The following is a 14,528-nucleotide window of genomic DNA, read 5'->3' on the forward strand; positions in this document are numbered from 1 at the left end:
CACACCAGTGAGCATCGTGTTCCATTGGCCGAGGGCTGCAGGATGAGACTGTACGCCTCCTGCTGGACAAACATGACGTCGCACTCAGAAGAGAAACCGCTCAAGCGGACGTCGACGCAGACGTTGTTGCTGGGTGCCCCTAGTTGGAGAGTCACGTAATGTGCAGGGTCCTGACACCAACACAGAGATACTTTATCATGGTCTTTATTCAGTGGTGTTTCTTTCCCACCTGGAGGTACGGGATGGGCTCAGGAAAAGGGTCTTCTTTAGGAAAGTGGAGACGAACAACTCCTGATGCTAAGTTGAAGACCTGAAGCAGACACTTCCCAACTGGTGCTGGATCCACCACCGTTTTCTACAACATAAACATCAGAGGACAACAATTAAAAGGGCAGTGTCATGGCTGGTTACACCAGGCCATGCCTTATGTTGCGTTTGTTAGTGTTCTCCTGTGTTTAGTGCTAGTTCCTGTCCTGCGCTCTTATTTTGGTGGCACTTCCTGTTTCGATGGTATTTTTCGTAACTGCTTTGTGCCTGCCTTTGAGCACTTTCCCCCACACCTGTTTTCTGTTTGTGATAAGCACTATTTTAGTTGCGCTTGCGACACCATGGTTTTGTCGGGAAAAGATTCTCTTTTCATGGGTGACGATAGACGATCCTTTTTGATGCTAAGCTCTAGTACGCACTACTTTGTGGACGCCGTCTGCTCCACATTTCCAAGTAAGTGTTTTTTGCTGCATTCCAGCATGTTGTTTTGTTTCCTTCATAGTCTGGCCGTTCATAGCACTTCACTTCTGCTCTTGCTTTTTGCTTTGTCTGTTCAATTAATAAATACCCCTTTTTACTGCACTCTGCTACCTCGTTCGTCTGCATCTTTAAAATCACTACAACCCAGTGACGTGCAGTCACTAGAGGCAGGTGAGGCGGCGCCTCACCTGCCATCATGGAAAGAAAAAAAATGTAAAAATATTTTTTTTTTATTAAATTGTTATATGTATCCAGTGATTATACTATAAAGGTATTTTCAATTTAACTTCACCCGTTTTAGATTATTTTTATTTAAAATCGCTGAATTTTCACATTTGCCGTTCAAATACTGAGAAGAGACGGTGCGGTGAACAGCAGCCAGTTGAGGCACGTCACTGCGTTGTGCCTCACCATGGATTGCGGACTCGGCTAACTGCTGGTCTGCTGTGCAGTGAGACCGTATTGCTATATGAACTATATTATACATTTCCATAGTTTAGTTAGCTGAGGTATATAATGTACAGTGTATTTTGTCAACAACTGTATGTATGTAACGTATTTCTTGTGCTGAGCGATCATAAAACGGCTGCAAAAGACGCACTGGCTGAGGCTCGCCTCCTGCACCCCCACCGTAGAATGCACGGCAACCCCTGACGGGAGTATTATATCAACTAAAGCCCACACTTAAACTTTCCACGTGCAAGATTTAATCTATTTAAAAAAGTTATTTCATAAGAAGCCAAAAACTGCAAAAACAATAATGTTCGTGTTGGAGGAGTTCTGAATGACTGCAGGGCCACAACATTTTCAACTCTCAACTCCTCCAACACGAACATTATTGTTTTTGCACTTTTTGGCTTCTTATTAAATAACTTTTGTAACCTATTTTTATGGGCTTTCCTCTTTGTGATGTTAAGTTCCTGTTATGCGCTGTTATACAGTATATGCCTTGAGCTCTTATTTTGAAGGCGCTAAGAGCGGAAGTGATGACACGTTGCGGAAGTTTTTGAAAGAAGGTAAATAAAGTGGTCCTCGTGTAAACTGGAGCCTCCGTGTTTGTTATTTTGTAGTTTCATACAGTATAGGCGACATTTATAAACCCTCGGTTACACTTTTTTAAATAGATTCAATCTTGCACGTGGAAAGTTTAAGTGAGGGCTTTAGTTGCGGCGCATGGACTTAATTTCTAAGTAAAGGTAAGACCATAATAACTTTTTTTTTATTAAATGTGCTTTTTTGTGTGCTACAGTTTGTATGTGTAAAGTTAAAGTTAAGTTAAAGTACCAATGATTGTCACACACACACTAGGTGTAATGAAATTTGTCGTCTGCATTTGACCCATCCCCTTGATCACCCCCTGGGAGGTGAGGGGAGCAGTGGGCAGCAGCGGCGCCGCGCCTGGGAATCATTTTTGGTGATTTAACCCCCAATTCCAACCCTTGATGCTGAGTGCCAAGCAGGGAAGAATGCTGGTATGAGCTTTTAAACATAACCCGTTAACTGCTGCCAATCAAATGGTGAATAAAATACTCTTTAGGGTTCATATGTTTGTAAATCTGACTGTGATGAAGTCAGTGCCTCACCAGCCATCAAATTCACCGCACGTCACTGAGGTGACTAAAATGGTCACATGAAGAAATAAACCAGTTTTATTCTATATTGTGTGCACTGAGTGTGCACAATTGGCGTCTTGGCCACTGTCCCGTTTAAATACAGCAACCAGTGTTATACTATAAATATAGAATCTATATGTATGTTTGTATCTCACATACCTGTCTTCCTTTGTGTGTTGTCAAGTTGTGCAATTAATAGCTAAACAGTGTGCTGAAGAAAGCGATTGTAGTGCACTGTACAAGTATATTGCCTAATAAACTGGCGGACAAGCTCGCCTATGGTGTACTACAGCCTGCAGATGGTGCTTCAAGTCGGTTGTATTTTTTACCGGACAAAATTGAGCCACAATGTTTACAACATGTCTTGTTGTCTACCGTTGCAAAGGTGAAATGTGACCATATGTCTTCTCTCTCTTCCAGGTGTAGAAGACATGTAACGATATGATAATTTTTTGTCACTGTTATTGTGACCAAAATTATCAGGGTTATCATTATTATCGCGGTATTGTGAAATGTGCTCAAAAGGTTTTTTAAACATAACTAAAATAAATAAACACCACTATTTTACATGTATTGTGATTCTTATGTTTCACTGAAGTGTTTTAGTCTGAGTGTTTTATCTGTTTTAATAGCTAAACTTTTACTGTTGTACTGTAAATATTAGTTTGTTCTGTATCACTTGGAGATGTATTTAAATGAAAAGTGCGTAACAAAATGTATTAAAATTATTTGTCACTTCTGGCATTCGTTGTGTCTGTCCTACTCTTTTCAGCTGTATTTGAACGCACCGTAAAACACCTGTCCCTTTTCCTCTGAGGAAAAATCAATCATCATAATTTCTTGCTAAGAGAGCACAGCTTGTAGATAGCTTTCGGCATCTTTTATGTACAAAATGTATTAAAGTTAGAACCCCTGCTTCCAAACACCCCTGCATAGAGTATACGAAAATATGCATACCACAACGCTGACCTCCACCAGAGCGGCAGCACAAAAGGCTAGTGCCGCAAAAGCCATGCCGGTTGTCATTTTCCTCAGCGGCCTGAAAAAACAAAGAACACATGGCCGCCAGTCAACAAAGCGTGTCATGTACATCAATTTTATTTATTCAGAACAAAGCACATTGATGAACAATTTGATTTGCTGACTGTAAATAAGACAGATTAATTTACATCTGTAGTGACAAAACATAAATGTGTTGCCAAAACAAGGACAGACAATAAGCTGTCCCTCTAGGATTTCGCAAGCGGCTTTTAACATTGTTGTGGCCGAAAATGCCTGATTTCCCTGCAACTTTTTTAAAAAGTTGTGAAAAACTTGCAACATTTTGAAGCTTATTTTCTTTTTATTAACATTGCATCAGCTTGTGATTTTACCAATTTCTTATCAGTGTTTTAGGCGTTCTTTGTAACTGTGCCACACGGCAATGTGTGGACTTGTACTTTATCAGGGACGGCGTGGCGCAGTGGAAGAATGGCCGTGCGCGACCCGAGGGTCCCTGGTTCAATCCCCACCTAGTACCAACCTCGTCATGTCTGTTGTGTCCTGAGCAAGACACTTCACCCTTGCTCCTGATGGGTGCTGGTTAGCGCCTTGCATGGCAGCTCCCTCCATCAGTGTGTGAATGTGTGTGTGAATGGGTAAATGTGGAAGTAGTGTCAAAGCGCTTTGAGTACCTTGAAGGTAGAAAAGCGCTATACAAGTACAACCCATTTATTTATTTATTTATAAATATACTTTATATTTGATTTAATCAAAATTAATCTTGGGAATTGTATCTGCATTTTACCACGTGGGGCTATTACCATGTTAGTGAGTCCGTGGTTAAGGGAGGCGTTGTTCTGCTCAGTCATACAGAAGCGGGGGAAGAAAATACATGTCGTCTGCCTTATCGTTTCTGTGTCCTTTACAGCAGTGGTGCCCAACCACCGGTCCGGGGACCGGTACCGGTCCGTGACGCATTTGGAACCGGGCCGCAGAGAAACATTAAATAATTTATAAACGACTGCATTTTCTCCAGCTTAACTTTCACCTGTCCCACTAGACACACCAATAAGCTTGTTTATAGGGTTAACCCTAAACCCAATAAAACTCCTCAGAGGAAGTTGCCATTTGTTATATTTCTTCTAACTTTGTGATATGACATAATGCACATTAATGAACATATACAATAATAAATGTGACAGATTTTAGCCAAAGTCTGATTTCCATCTGCATCTCATTGCAAAGAAACGAGCACCAGTCTCTCACTAGTTCAGCGTTATAGTGGGTTGTATTTTTCATGCACTTATTTTTGCTGTATTTATCTGGCACAAGTGGAAATCCGGTCCCTGAAAATTATTTGCCAACAATAAACCGGTCCGTGGTGCAAAAAAGGTTGGGGACCACTGCTTTACAGGACCATACAAAATCTTTGATTGGCGAAAATGACTAGGATTGGCCCAAATTTTTGGGGAAATGTTTAATTTGCAGGGATTGGGGTTGAATTTGTGCCATTGCAGCACTGCAAAATCCTGGAGGGTCTGAGTAGGATCTAGACAATAAGAACTGACGTGATTTTAATCCAGTGGCCAACCCATGGATAGATGACTTTGTTAAATAAGGGCACAATGATGAGAGGAAGCCCTGCATTCAGCATCTAGGGAAACAGAAAATTCATAATAGTATTTTCAATAAACATGAAGATAAACTGAAAAATTGTGCTTTAGCAGGAAATAAAACGCTGACGCCAGCAATGAGCTACTGGGGCCTATCTTCAAGAGTTTAAAATAGATTTTGCCTGATTAAGCCAGCAGCTCGTCATGTAGTACCAGTGTACCACTTTCCTCCAAAGGAGGTGTAAGTGAGTCAGTGTGCTGGTACTCACCAGCATTTGATCAGGTTGGATGGAAAAGGCATACGATCCCTGACACACACAAAAATCCTCCAATTAACGTTTGAAATGGAAGTGAATGAATGTACCAGGAAGTTTACAGAGCACCAAATCGAGGTGACGAGCAAATGATTTAATCATATCGTAAAAGTTACATCAATAAAGGATATGTTCAAATTTTTGACGTCCAACTCACAAAGACCATGTTCATCCTGGCGGCCTGCAGCGTCCAGCGGGAACCCTAGAAATGAAACAATACACTGCTAGCTCTGGCGCCATTCAATCTGCAGCGGTTTTAGTGGGTCAGGTTCTGGTACCTGCTGCTCGAACAAAGCCCAGAACATTGGCAGAGGGATGAAGAGCACCAAAACCCTCAAAACCATTTTGATCTCCATGATCAGACGCTTCTGTTGAAGCAATACACAAAACCACTTACAGGAAATATCCTCCTAGCTAGCTGGGTCCAACGTCACATTAAAAACTGGTACCGAGTGCTTGTCTTTAGCCCAGTCCAGCCAGTGTTTCCTGCTGGACTCGTACTTTGACCTCCTCCTGCGATTCATGATTGCAAACTGGAAGTAAAAGAAAAAACAGTAGAATTTTTTATGATAACCACTGAAGGAGTGTTTGGTAAACTCACGCCGACGCAGTTGCAGACTTCCAGCAAGATGTTCCCCTGAGGAAGGTTCTTCCTGTAGAGTCTGCTGCCTGCAATGAACACAACTGCACGAAAATAACAACACAAACGGTTTTACCATTGCTATGCACTGATATGCTATTAACTTTCTTGCATTTTTCAATGTGTATTCTGTAACCTTTTTGAGCTTGCAGTTAAGCTAAGTTAATCATGAAGGCACTCACTTAAAGCCACCGCCATGACAGCGCCGGGGACGCCAAAAGACAGAGCGTAGCATTCGCTACCATAGCACTCCACGTTTTCTGCAGGTGAGGAGACATCATCAGTACTTGTTCATCACACACGCCAATGTCCGAGGGTGAGGACCTGACCTTTGAGATAGGGAGTGGTGATTCTGGCCAAGAGACTGCCTGCGTTAACCCAAATGAATAAGTTGGAGAAGAAATTATTTTCCTTAGTTGCCTGCAAACAAGAAACATTTCTTTCTATAGGGATACCAAAAGAAGTAATGGGTGCCACTTTTCTTTTTAAACTGGTATGAGAAAAAGACTACATGATGTCAGACTATAATGTAGTGACTTACTTGCCCATCTCGAAACTGGTCTCCTCCGAAGGCAGCCACACAGGATCTGACACTGCCGGCTCCGAAGGCGATGAGGATCAAACCCACCATGGACAAGGCTCTAGAAGACACAATCAAGTCCACATCACTGCCTGAGAAGGCTAATTAGTCCAAAGCTAACTGTCATTAGTAACTTACATGTGTACGCTGCTGCTTCCCAACGGGGGAGTGGCGGCCAACATCATGACTGCAAAACCGATTAGGTAGACGAAGGACAGATAGATGATGGTCCTGTAGGGACAGAACAATCCTTACTCATATTTAGGTACTTGGAATATTTTGTGGTGAAAGGCGAGTACTTACTTGTATTTCCCGATCCAGGAGTCAGCGATGAGCGCTGCCAGGATAGCCGAGAAGTAGCAGAGGCTGTTGATGGTGTGGTAGATGGCCGTGGAGAGGTTGTGGTTCCAGTGAAGGTACGTCAGGAAATAGATTGTCAACACGGCTGTCGGCAACAACAACAACAACGTCACACACTCAACGTGACCAAGCACTACAGTTCCAGAAAACAGATTCAACAAACTTTGAACCTAACCCTGAGTTAACTTACCCTGAGATTGGAACCCCCGAGTTTTCAGTTCAACTGATCTGAGTTAGTTCAATGAATCCTGAGAATGTTGGCGCTGAGATAGGCATGTGCATGACCATAAATAGAAGTCATCAATAAAGCCCTGATACTTCATTCCACTACCAATAATACAAGTGTAGTTCAGCAGGTAAGGTACAGTTGTATATCGTCCTTAGGGTTCTATGTCGCCCGGGTGCTTCGGATTGCCTGACTGATGTGCGGCATGCAGGGGTTTGGGGTTGGTGTCTGAGGCCCTGTTGCCAGTAGGGGCTTTGGTATGGGGTAGAGTCTGGGGGAACTGTCTTTAAGGGGTTAGGTTGGCCAGAATGGTTGGGCTGCGGGCCAAGTGAGGCTGCCAGGGGCGCTTGGCCTCTCATCCGTATTTTCTGGTCGCCTCCAGCCTGGGCTACGGAGGCTTTGGAAGCTGTGCGCGGGACCCCTGCCATCACTACACCACTGCTATAGCACACACACCTAAAAGGACTTTGGGGGGCGGCTTGCAGGGGGTTATAGCAGGGGAATGGAGCTCTCTCGCTGGGGCTCCACTCCTGGTGTGTCCCCTGCTTGTCTGTCCCTCCATTTGAACCGCATGATAGACGGGTCAGCAGTCATTCACATACTCCTTCCTCATGCTTCGAGACACACACCACTAGGAATATGGACAACAGCTATAAAGGGCAGCCAACCTAATATTAACTACAAAGTCAACACTCTATTACACGCAGGTGTCTAGTTATCTAGAAAAACCCAGTTGTTGTTTCAGTACCTCTGGTGCCATCAATGGCGAAACATTCACAGAAGCCGTTGATTTTGATGAACCAGAGGCTGGCCAAGTTATTGGTCTCACAAAGTTTCTGCAAAAAAATAAAATAAAATAAATGCAACATACACCTTTTCCTTAGTGACAGTGAAAACTCTGATAAAATGTACAGAAATTGTACATCTGAGCTGTGCATAAAAAATGAATTGTGTACAGACGAAAGGTCCATGGTCCGTGTATGTTTTGGTATTTAAATTATTTTTTTCATTAATAAAAATAAAAAAACAACAGTTTTTTGGAGTTTTTTTTGTTTTAAAATATACAAAATGAAATTGAAAAACAAAGCATTTTCCTTTTTTGGTTTTGAAAAGAAAAATGAAGATCCTAGTAAAAAAAAAAAAAAAAAAAAAAAAACAGACCAAAATGGATGGTTATTCGTAGTCTGACACCGGAAGTCTTTATTTAAAAAAAAAAAGTGGGGATACTACAGTACCCGTGTGTCTGGCTAAAATGTCTTTGGAGCCCTACGCAAGGAGGTCTGATGTCTGTATATATCTATATGCACATGTGATACTAAGAGGAGACAAAAAGGGATTTAATCGCACATCTTGGTACAGATTTTGTATCAGGACTTTGCCTAAACCTTAAAAAATGTGAATTGTTTCCTATCCATGAATGTGTGAATACAAATATTTGCAATGTGGCTTAAAGTCTGAGGTGCAGTATTTAGGTATTAACCTATCAAAAAATAAAAAACTCTCAGAAAACAAACATAGAAAATAAAATGCCAAACTAAGCTAAATTTAGGGCTACAAAAGGATTTGTCAATACTTGGATGTATTTACTTAACCAAAAATATGGATAAATATTGTTTGTGGTTTTAAAGTGAGTTACTTTCACTTTGGCTGGTAATGGAACAACAAAATATAATGCTTGTATTTTTAATATGGTGTCATCATCAAATGTAGTAAAAATGCCATTATTGTTTTGTTTGCCTGGATTAAAATGTACTGTAAGACATGATTAAATAAAAAAGTTAGTGCATTAATGAAATGTTGTGTAAGATTAGTTCCATCCATCCATCCTCTCGGGGGTAGCAGGGGGGTGCAGGAGCCTATCCCAGCTGCAATCGGGCGGAAGGCGGGGACAAGTCGCCACCTCATCGCAGGGCCAACACAGATAGACAGACAACATTCTCACACGAGTGACCATTTGGTGTTGCCAATCATCTGATTCATAAATTCATAACACATAACTGCCTTATGAAAGCAATGCGGCAAACTATTTTTATGCAGAATAAAGATTTGTTTTGGCAAAGCTTTGTGTGATTGTTTCAATTCAAAAAAGTGGTGGATGAAAGTGAAATGTAATCATGCAAGTTGGGTCTGTCCATCCATAATATCTACAACCCAGCAAATAATTTTCTGCATGCAGCCATCATAATCAGCCATTTGATTGAGTCAAATAAATATGTTCTTTCATCTTGGAATGGGATGAGGTGGCAAGTTATGTGTGTATTTCATCTTCCAAAAAGATACATCTGTTTCTGAAAGTCGGATCATTTTACAGGTAGCTTCAACATCTGAAAGTCGCATATCATGAAACCTTAATCCTTCTAATTTATCAACTATTTTGGGGGGGTATGCAGTACCAGAAGGAATCACAATTTTTAATCCATGACTTCCGAAAGGGACAAGCGGTAGAAAATGGATGGATGGATGGACTTCCACCAGTTCAATTTCAGGGTACCATTTAAATCAGGGATTTTCAAGCTGTGGTACATGTACCACTAGTGGCATGTGGGCTCTATCTAGTGGTTTGCCAAAGAATCACTTGATTAAAGTAAAGTGTTTTATTTTCCTATATTCAAACACAGGGTTATACTGTTCAAACTATGTGTAATGTTACAGCGGCATAAAAATATTAAATAAACTTGCTAAATAAAACCTCTGCATAGTTTTTAATGAATATGTAGGCCTACACCGCTATTATATTTTAATGTTGGTCATTATGGTGCTACTTGGTGAGCAAAGTTCTTTCTGAGGAGGTACTTGGTGGCAAAAGTTTGTGAACCACTGCTTTAAACAATCATCATTTATCTTTACATTCTGTCACCATGTTGCCCTTTTCTTATAGTGAAACTTATTTTTCCAAATTAAATTAAAGTTGCGCTGGTTTGTTTTTTATTATTTCTAATAGGTATGAAACGACAATTATTGTAGTATTGCCAAATCTCTTTGTTGCTTGCATGAATTTAGCTCAGTTTGTCATTCTTTAATTTTATTTTCTGTTTGTTTTCTGGGAGTTAATGAGTTTTTTGTTTTTTTGATAGGTTAATACCTAAATATTTCACCTAAGACTTTGCAGGGACATTGCAAATATATGTATTCCCACATTCATGGATAGGAAACAATTCACATTTTTAAATGGACCAGGCAAAGTTCTGATACATTAGAGCGGTGTTTTTCAACCACTGACCCGCAGCACACTAGTGTGCCGTAAGATACAGTCTGGTGTGCCGTGGGAGATGATCTAATTTCACCTATTTGGGTTAAAAATATTTTCTGCAAACCAGTAATTATAGTCTGCAAAGTATGTGTTGTTGTTGAGTGTCGGTGCTGTCTAGAGCTGAGCAGAGTAACCGTGTAATACTCTTCCATATCAGTAGGTGGCAGACGGTAGCTAATTGCTTTGTAGATGTTGGAAACAACAGGAGGCAGTGTGCAGGTAAAAGGGTGTCTAATGCTTAAACCAAAAGTAAACAAAAGGTGAGTGCCCCTAAGAAAAGGCATTGAAGCTTAGGGAAGGCTATGCAGAACGAAACTAAAACTGATCTGGCTACAAAGTAAACAAAGACAGACAGCAAAGACTAACTGTGGAGCAAAGACGGCGTCCACAATGTACATCCGAACATGATATGACAATCAACAATGTCCCCACAAAGAAGGATAAAAACAACTGAAATATTCCTGATTGCTAAAACAAAGTAGATGAGGGAAAGATCGCTCAAAGGAAGACATGAAACTTCTACAGGAAAATACCAAAAAAAGAGAAAAAAACACCAAAATGGGAGCGCAAGACAAGAAGTAAAACACTACAAACAGCAATAAACTCAAAATAAGTCACGGCGTGATGTGACAGGTCAGTACACCTACTTTGAGACAAGAGCTATAGTGAGGCATGGTTGGTTATGGTTTAAAGTCATATCCAACAATTGCGACGACTTTTTCTGTCAACTGAGTTTAGTTTTTTAATGTTTTCTGCTGGTGGTGTGCCTCCGGATTTTTTCAACGCAAAAAATTAGCCTTAGCTCAAAAAAGGTTGAAAAACACTGCATTAGAGAATTACTTAATCATTTCAATATCAGTTAGAATTTGTTATTCAGTTTTTAGGAAAAGGTTGTGCCTGAGACTAGTAAGATACAACTATTAATATGATCAATAAAGTCCTCTAACTATATCCCGAAACTGAATACCAAATCCAGTGTTCCAGCACTAGAAAAAAAAGCCAGGTTCCAGTGAGTCAAGCGTTTTGTAAAAGTCCAAGAAGAGCAGAAGACTATCATGTGTAATTAAATCTCTTTATTCAATAATGTCCCTGCCAGTCTTATGTTGTTATGAATGTAGCGTCATTTGAGGAATCCTGATTGTGTTTAAAAGCGGATATAATTACTACGGTACCACGTGTGCCTGTGATGCTGGCTAACATGTAAAGAAAATACTTTAGTTGTGGCACAAAGTTCCAAGACTTCGACAGAAATATCTACACACATAACAGAAGCTGAAACTGAAAAGCAGACCAAAATTGATTTGTTTTCATATTCCGACACCGGAAACGGAAATAGTGATTTTAGAGACAGGACCGCGGACTGTCCTGTAAGAAAATCAGTGCTATGGTGCGCGATCGCATCTCCTTTAGTCTCCACTTCCGTATGATGTGTGCATATAGATATCTGTAAACGTCAGACCTCATTGTGCTATGTCAAAAAAAATTTTTGTGTAGGACTCCAAACATATTTTACCCAGACAAACGGGTACTGTAGTATCTCTGCTTTTACTTTGACAATAAAGACTTCCGGTCTCAGACTATGCAAAAACCATCCGTTTTGATATTTTTTCCTGTTTTTGTTTACTGGGGATCTTCCCAAAAAAACTGCTTTATTTTTCAAATGTTCTTTTTTTGAATTTCAAAACGAAATAAAAACGGTGTTTTTTTGTTTTTTCGTTTTTATTTATGAAAAGAAATTTTAAATACCAAAAGATACACTGACCATACACGGACCCTTTACACAACGTATAAGAAGAAGTACAGAAAAAAAAGAGAGGACACTTTTTCACCTTCAGTGGTGCACTCGGGTCCTTGAAAGCAGACCCATCAGAGGCGGCAGGAGGCTGTACGTCTCCCCCAGCTGTCTCACCCTCACTGCAGGCGCCTGTAAAGCTCTTTACATGACATCATATTACACTTTGTACACGGGGAGGACATAATGAGTCATTCAAATGAATTGCGCTAATGTGGCTGTGATGGTGTGTCCAAGTGAACAAAAATAAATACAATAATGAACACATTGTTTCATGTAGTAAAGTTTTGAAGCACAAAAAGCATCCAAATTATCAAAGTATGTGTTTTTGATGACGCCAAGATAAAATATTGTTGGCAAGAAAGCGTTTGAAACTGCAGTCACCTTCCACAAACACAACTTTGTTTCGCATGGCGCAGGGTACCTGAACGCACCGCAGAGCAAACGGTCAAACGTTTGGTAATTAGGACTTTGTGACGTCACATAAAAATACAAAAGGAAGAGGGAGAAAAATATTAATCTTACCGAACTCATGTTGGCATCGAAGATTGAAAAAAAGATGTTAATTTCTCTCTCACACCCGATCCCCGCCCCTTATGTGCTGTTAAAACATACTTTTATACTAAAAGTCTTTATGTGTATGTAGAAAATATATTATAGGATATGTAGAAACAAGCATGAAAACTAATAAATACGACAAATGATTTTTCTGCTGTGCACAAACACACTCTTTCTTTCTCTCAACCTCAAAACACGCAAACCATTAAAATAAAAATACATATAATACAACTAGTATAAATAAGCATGCACAAATGTAGAAAATATAGAATAGATAAGCATGAATATGTAATATATTCAAACCGACTACTGCGCCCTCACCTGTGAAAATAACATGTTGATGACGAATGACATCATATAATAAGGAGACGATGCACAAATTGTGATGACATCAGCAATATTAGACTGAACATAATGAAATGAGGCTAATTCATTGACAAGATGAGATATGAGAGGAAATCGATTAGATCAAATGAGATGAACGTCTGATATTAGATCAGATGAGATATGATCTAATATTAGCAAATCAAATTAAATGAGATAAATTGTGATATCATGAAAAAATATGATATTAGACCAGTAGTTCTTAACCTTGTTGGAGGTACCGAACCCCACCAGTTTCATATGCGCCTTCACCAAACCCTTCTTTAGTGAAAAATAAAATGTTTTTTTTTTCAAATTCAAGACAAAGTTATGTGTTTTTGGTAACACTTTAGTATGGGGAACATTTTCTAAGTAACAAAGACTTAATTTAGAGTTATTTGGACCCTAGGGGAACATATTCTAAGTAATAAAACTTAATTTAGAGTTATTTGGTTAGGGTTAGGGTCAGGGTTAGAGGGTTAGGGTTATAATAAGGCCATGCCGAATAAGGCATTAATAAGTACTTAATAATGACTAGTTAAGAGCCAATATGTTACTAATTTGCATGTTAATAAGCAACTAATTAATGGTGAATATGTTCCCCATACTAAAGTGTTACCATGTTTTTTTTACTGGTGCATGAAATGAACCGTGCATGAACATCACCTTGTTCAAACAACAAAACCAACACAGTGCGTAAACTCACAACAAATTACACACCTGAAAACCAGTCAGCTGCCGCATCCGTAATACGTCGATAGGGAGAAGTTTGTATTTACACAATGAGTCGGGTGTGTTTTGACCTCCGCCGAACCCCTGAGGCCGATTCACCGAACCCCTAGGGTTCGATCGAACCCAGGTTAAGAACCACTGTATTAGACAAATACGAGATGTGATACAATGAGATCAAACAATATTACATTAGACATGATATGAAATATGATGGGATGAGATAAAAATAAGTAGTATCATTTCAGGTGACATATAATAGAAGATGAGTTATGATATCATCATTTTATTTTAGTTAAAGCACTACAACACACAAGTCACGTCGCAAAACTGCTGACATAGCAATCTGATTTGGATGCTATTTCCACATTTCTACAAATGGGAAATAAAAAAGCAATATTTAAGTGATTGTAATTAAATGACTGACATATTACACTAAGAAGCAATGAAATTTCATAAATATGAATAGAATTTGGGGTCATTACACGCCCGAATGCAGCTGAGATAGGCTCCAGCACCCCCGCGACCCCGAACGGGACAAGCGGTAGAAAATGGATGAATGGATACATCAAATCAATGCAATTTGCATGGTTGCAACTCTCGAAAGAAACTTAAATTGACGTCCTTTTGAACTGTAAATGTGACACCTTCATAACACTATGTTCAATATTTACTGTAATTTGATAACTTTAATAAATGCCGGGACTGACTTCTTCCGCGCATTGATTTCCGTTTCCATAGCAGCGCACGTCCGACTTCCAG

At 39.8% G+C, this 14,528-nt stretch overlaps 1 protein-coding gene across 9 annotated transcripts in view; it reads right to left on the bottom strand.

Moving 5' to 3' along the window:
• The window catches only part of LOC133572568 (solute carrier family 15 member 2-like), a 32,646-nt gene extending 19,762 nt beyond the window's left edge, over nucleotides 1-12,884 (bottom strand). For all 9 annotated transcript variants that reach the window (XR_012048628.1, XR_012048627.1, XR_012048629.1 and 6 more), the window contains exons 1-17: nucleotides 12,501-12,884; nucleotides 12,154-12,258; nucleotides 7,823-7,910; nucleotides 6,792-6,933; nucleotides 6,627-6,719; nucleotides 6,450-6,549; nucleotides 6,238-6,328; nucleotides 6,091-6,168; nucleotides 5,870-5,952; nucleotides 5,718-5,801; nucleotides 5,547-5,636; nucleotides 5,426-5,470; nucleotides 5,224-5,262; nucleotides 4,910-4,995; nucleotides 3,318-3,399; nucleotides 230-355; nucleotides 6-170 (exon numbers count right to left, since the gene is read on the bottom strand). Coding sequence is in view for 2 of the 9 variants with exons in the window: in XM_072911980.1 (XP_072768081.1) it covers nucleotides 6-170; nucleotides 230-355; nucleotides 3,318-3,399; nucleotides 4,910-4,995; nucleotides 5,224-5,262; nucleotides 5,426-5,470; nucleotides 5,547-5,636; nucleotides 5,718-5,801; nucleotides 5,870-5,952; nucleotides 6,091-6,168; nucleotides 6,238-6,328; nucleotides 6,450-6,549; nucleotides 6,627-6,719; nucleotides 6,792-6,933; nucleotides 7,823-7,910; nucleotides 12,154-12,258; nucleotides 12,501-12,650 (1,647 nt within the window). In the remaining 7 variants the exon portion in view is untranslated. The remainder of the gene's footprint in view (nucleotides 1-5; nucleotides 171-229; nucleotides 356-3,317; nucleotides 3,400-4,909; nucleotides 4,996-5,223; nucleotides 5,263-5,425; nucleotides 5,471-5,546; nucleotides 5,637-5,717; nucleotides 5,802-5,869; nucleotides 5,953-6,090; nucleotides 6,169-6,237; nucleotides 6,329-6,449; nucleotides 6,550-6,626; nucleotides 6,720-6,791; nucleotides 6,934-7,822; nucleotides 7,911-12,153; nucleotides 12,259-12,500) is intronic.
• Between the last annotated feature and the right edge of the window lie 1,644 nt (nucleotides 12,885-14,528).

Source organism: Nerophis lumbriciformis, linkage group LG30 (assembly GCF_033978685.3).
Source record: "Nerophis lumbriciformis linkage group LG30, RoL_Nlum_v2.1, whole genome shotgun sequence".
In the NCBI taxonomy this organism is placed as follows: Eukaryota; Metazoa; Chordata; class Actinopteri; order Syngnathiformes; family Syngnathidae; genus Nerophis; species Nerophis lumbriciformis.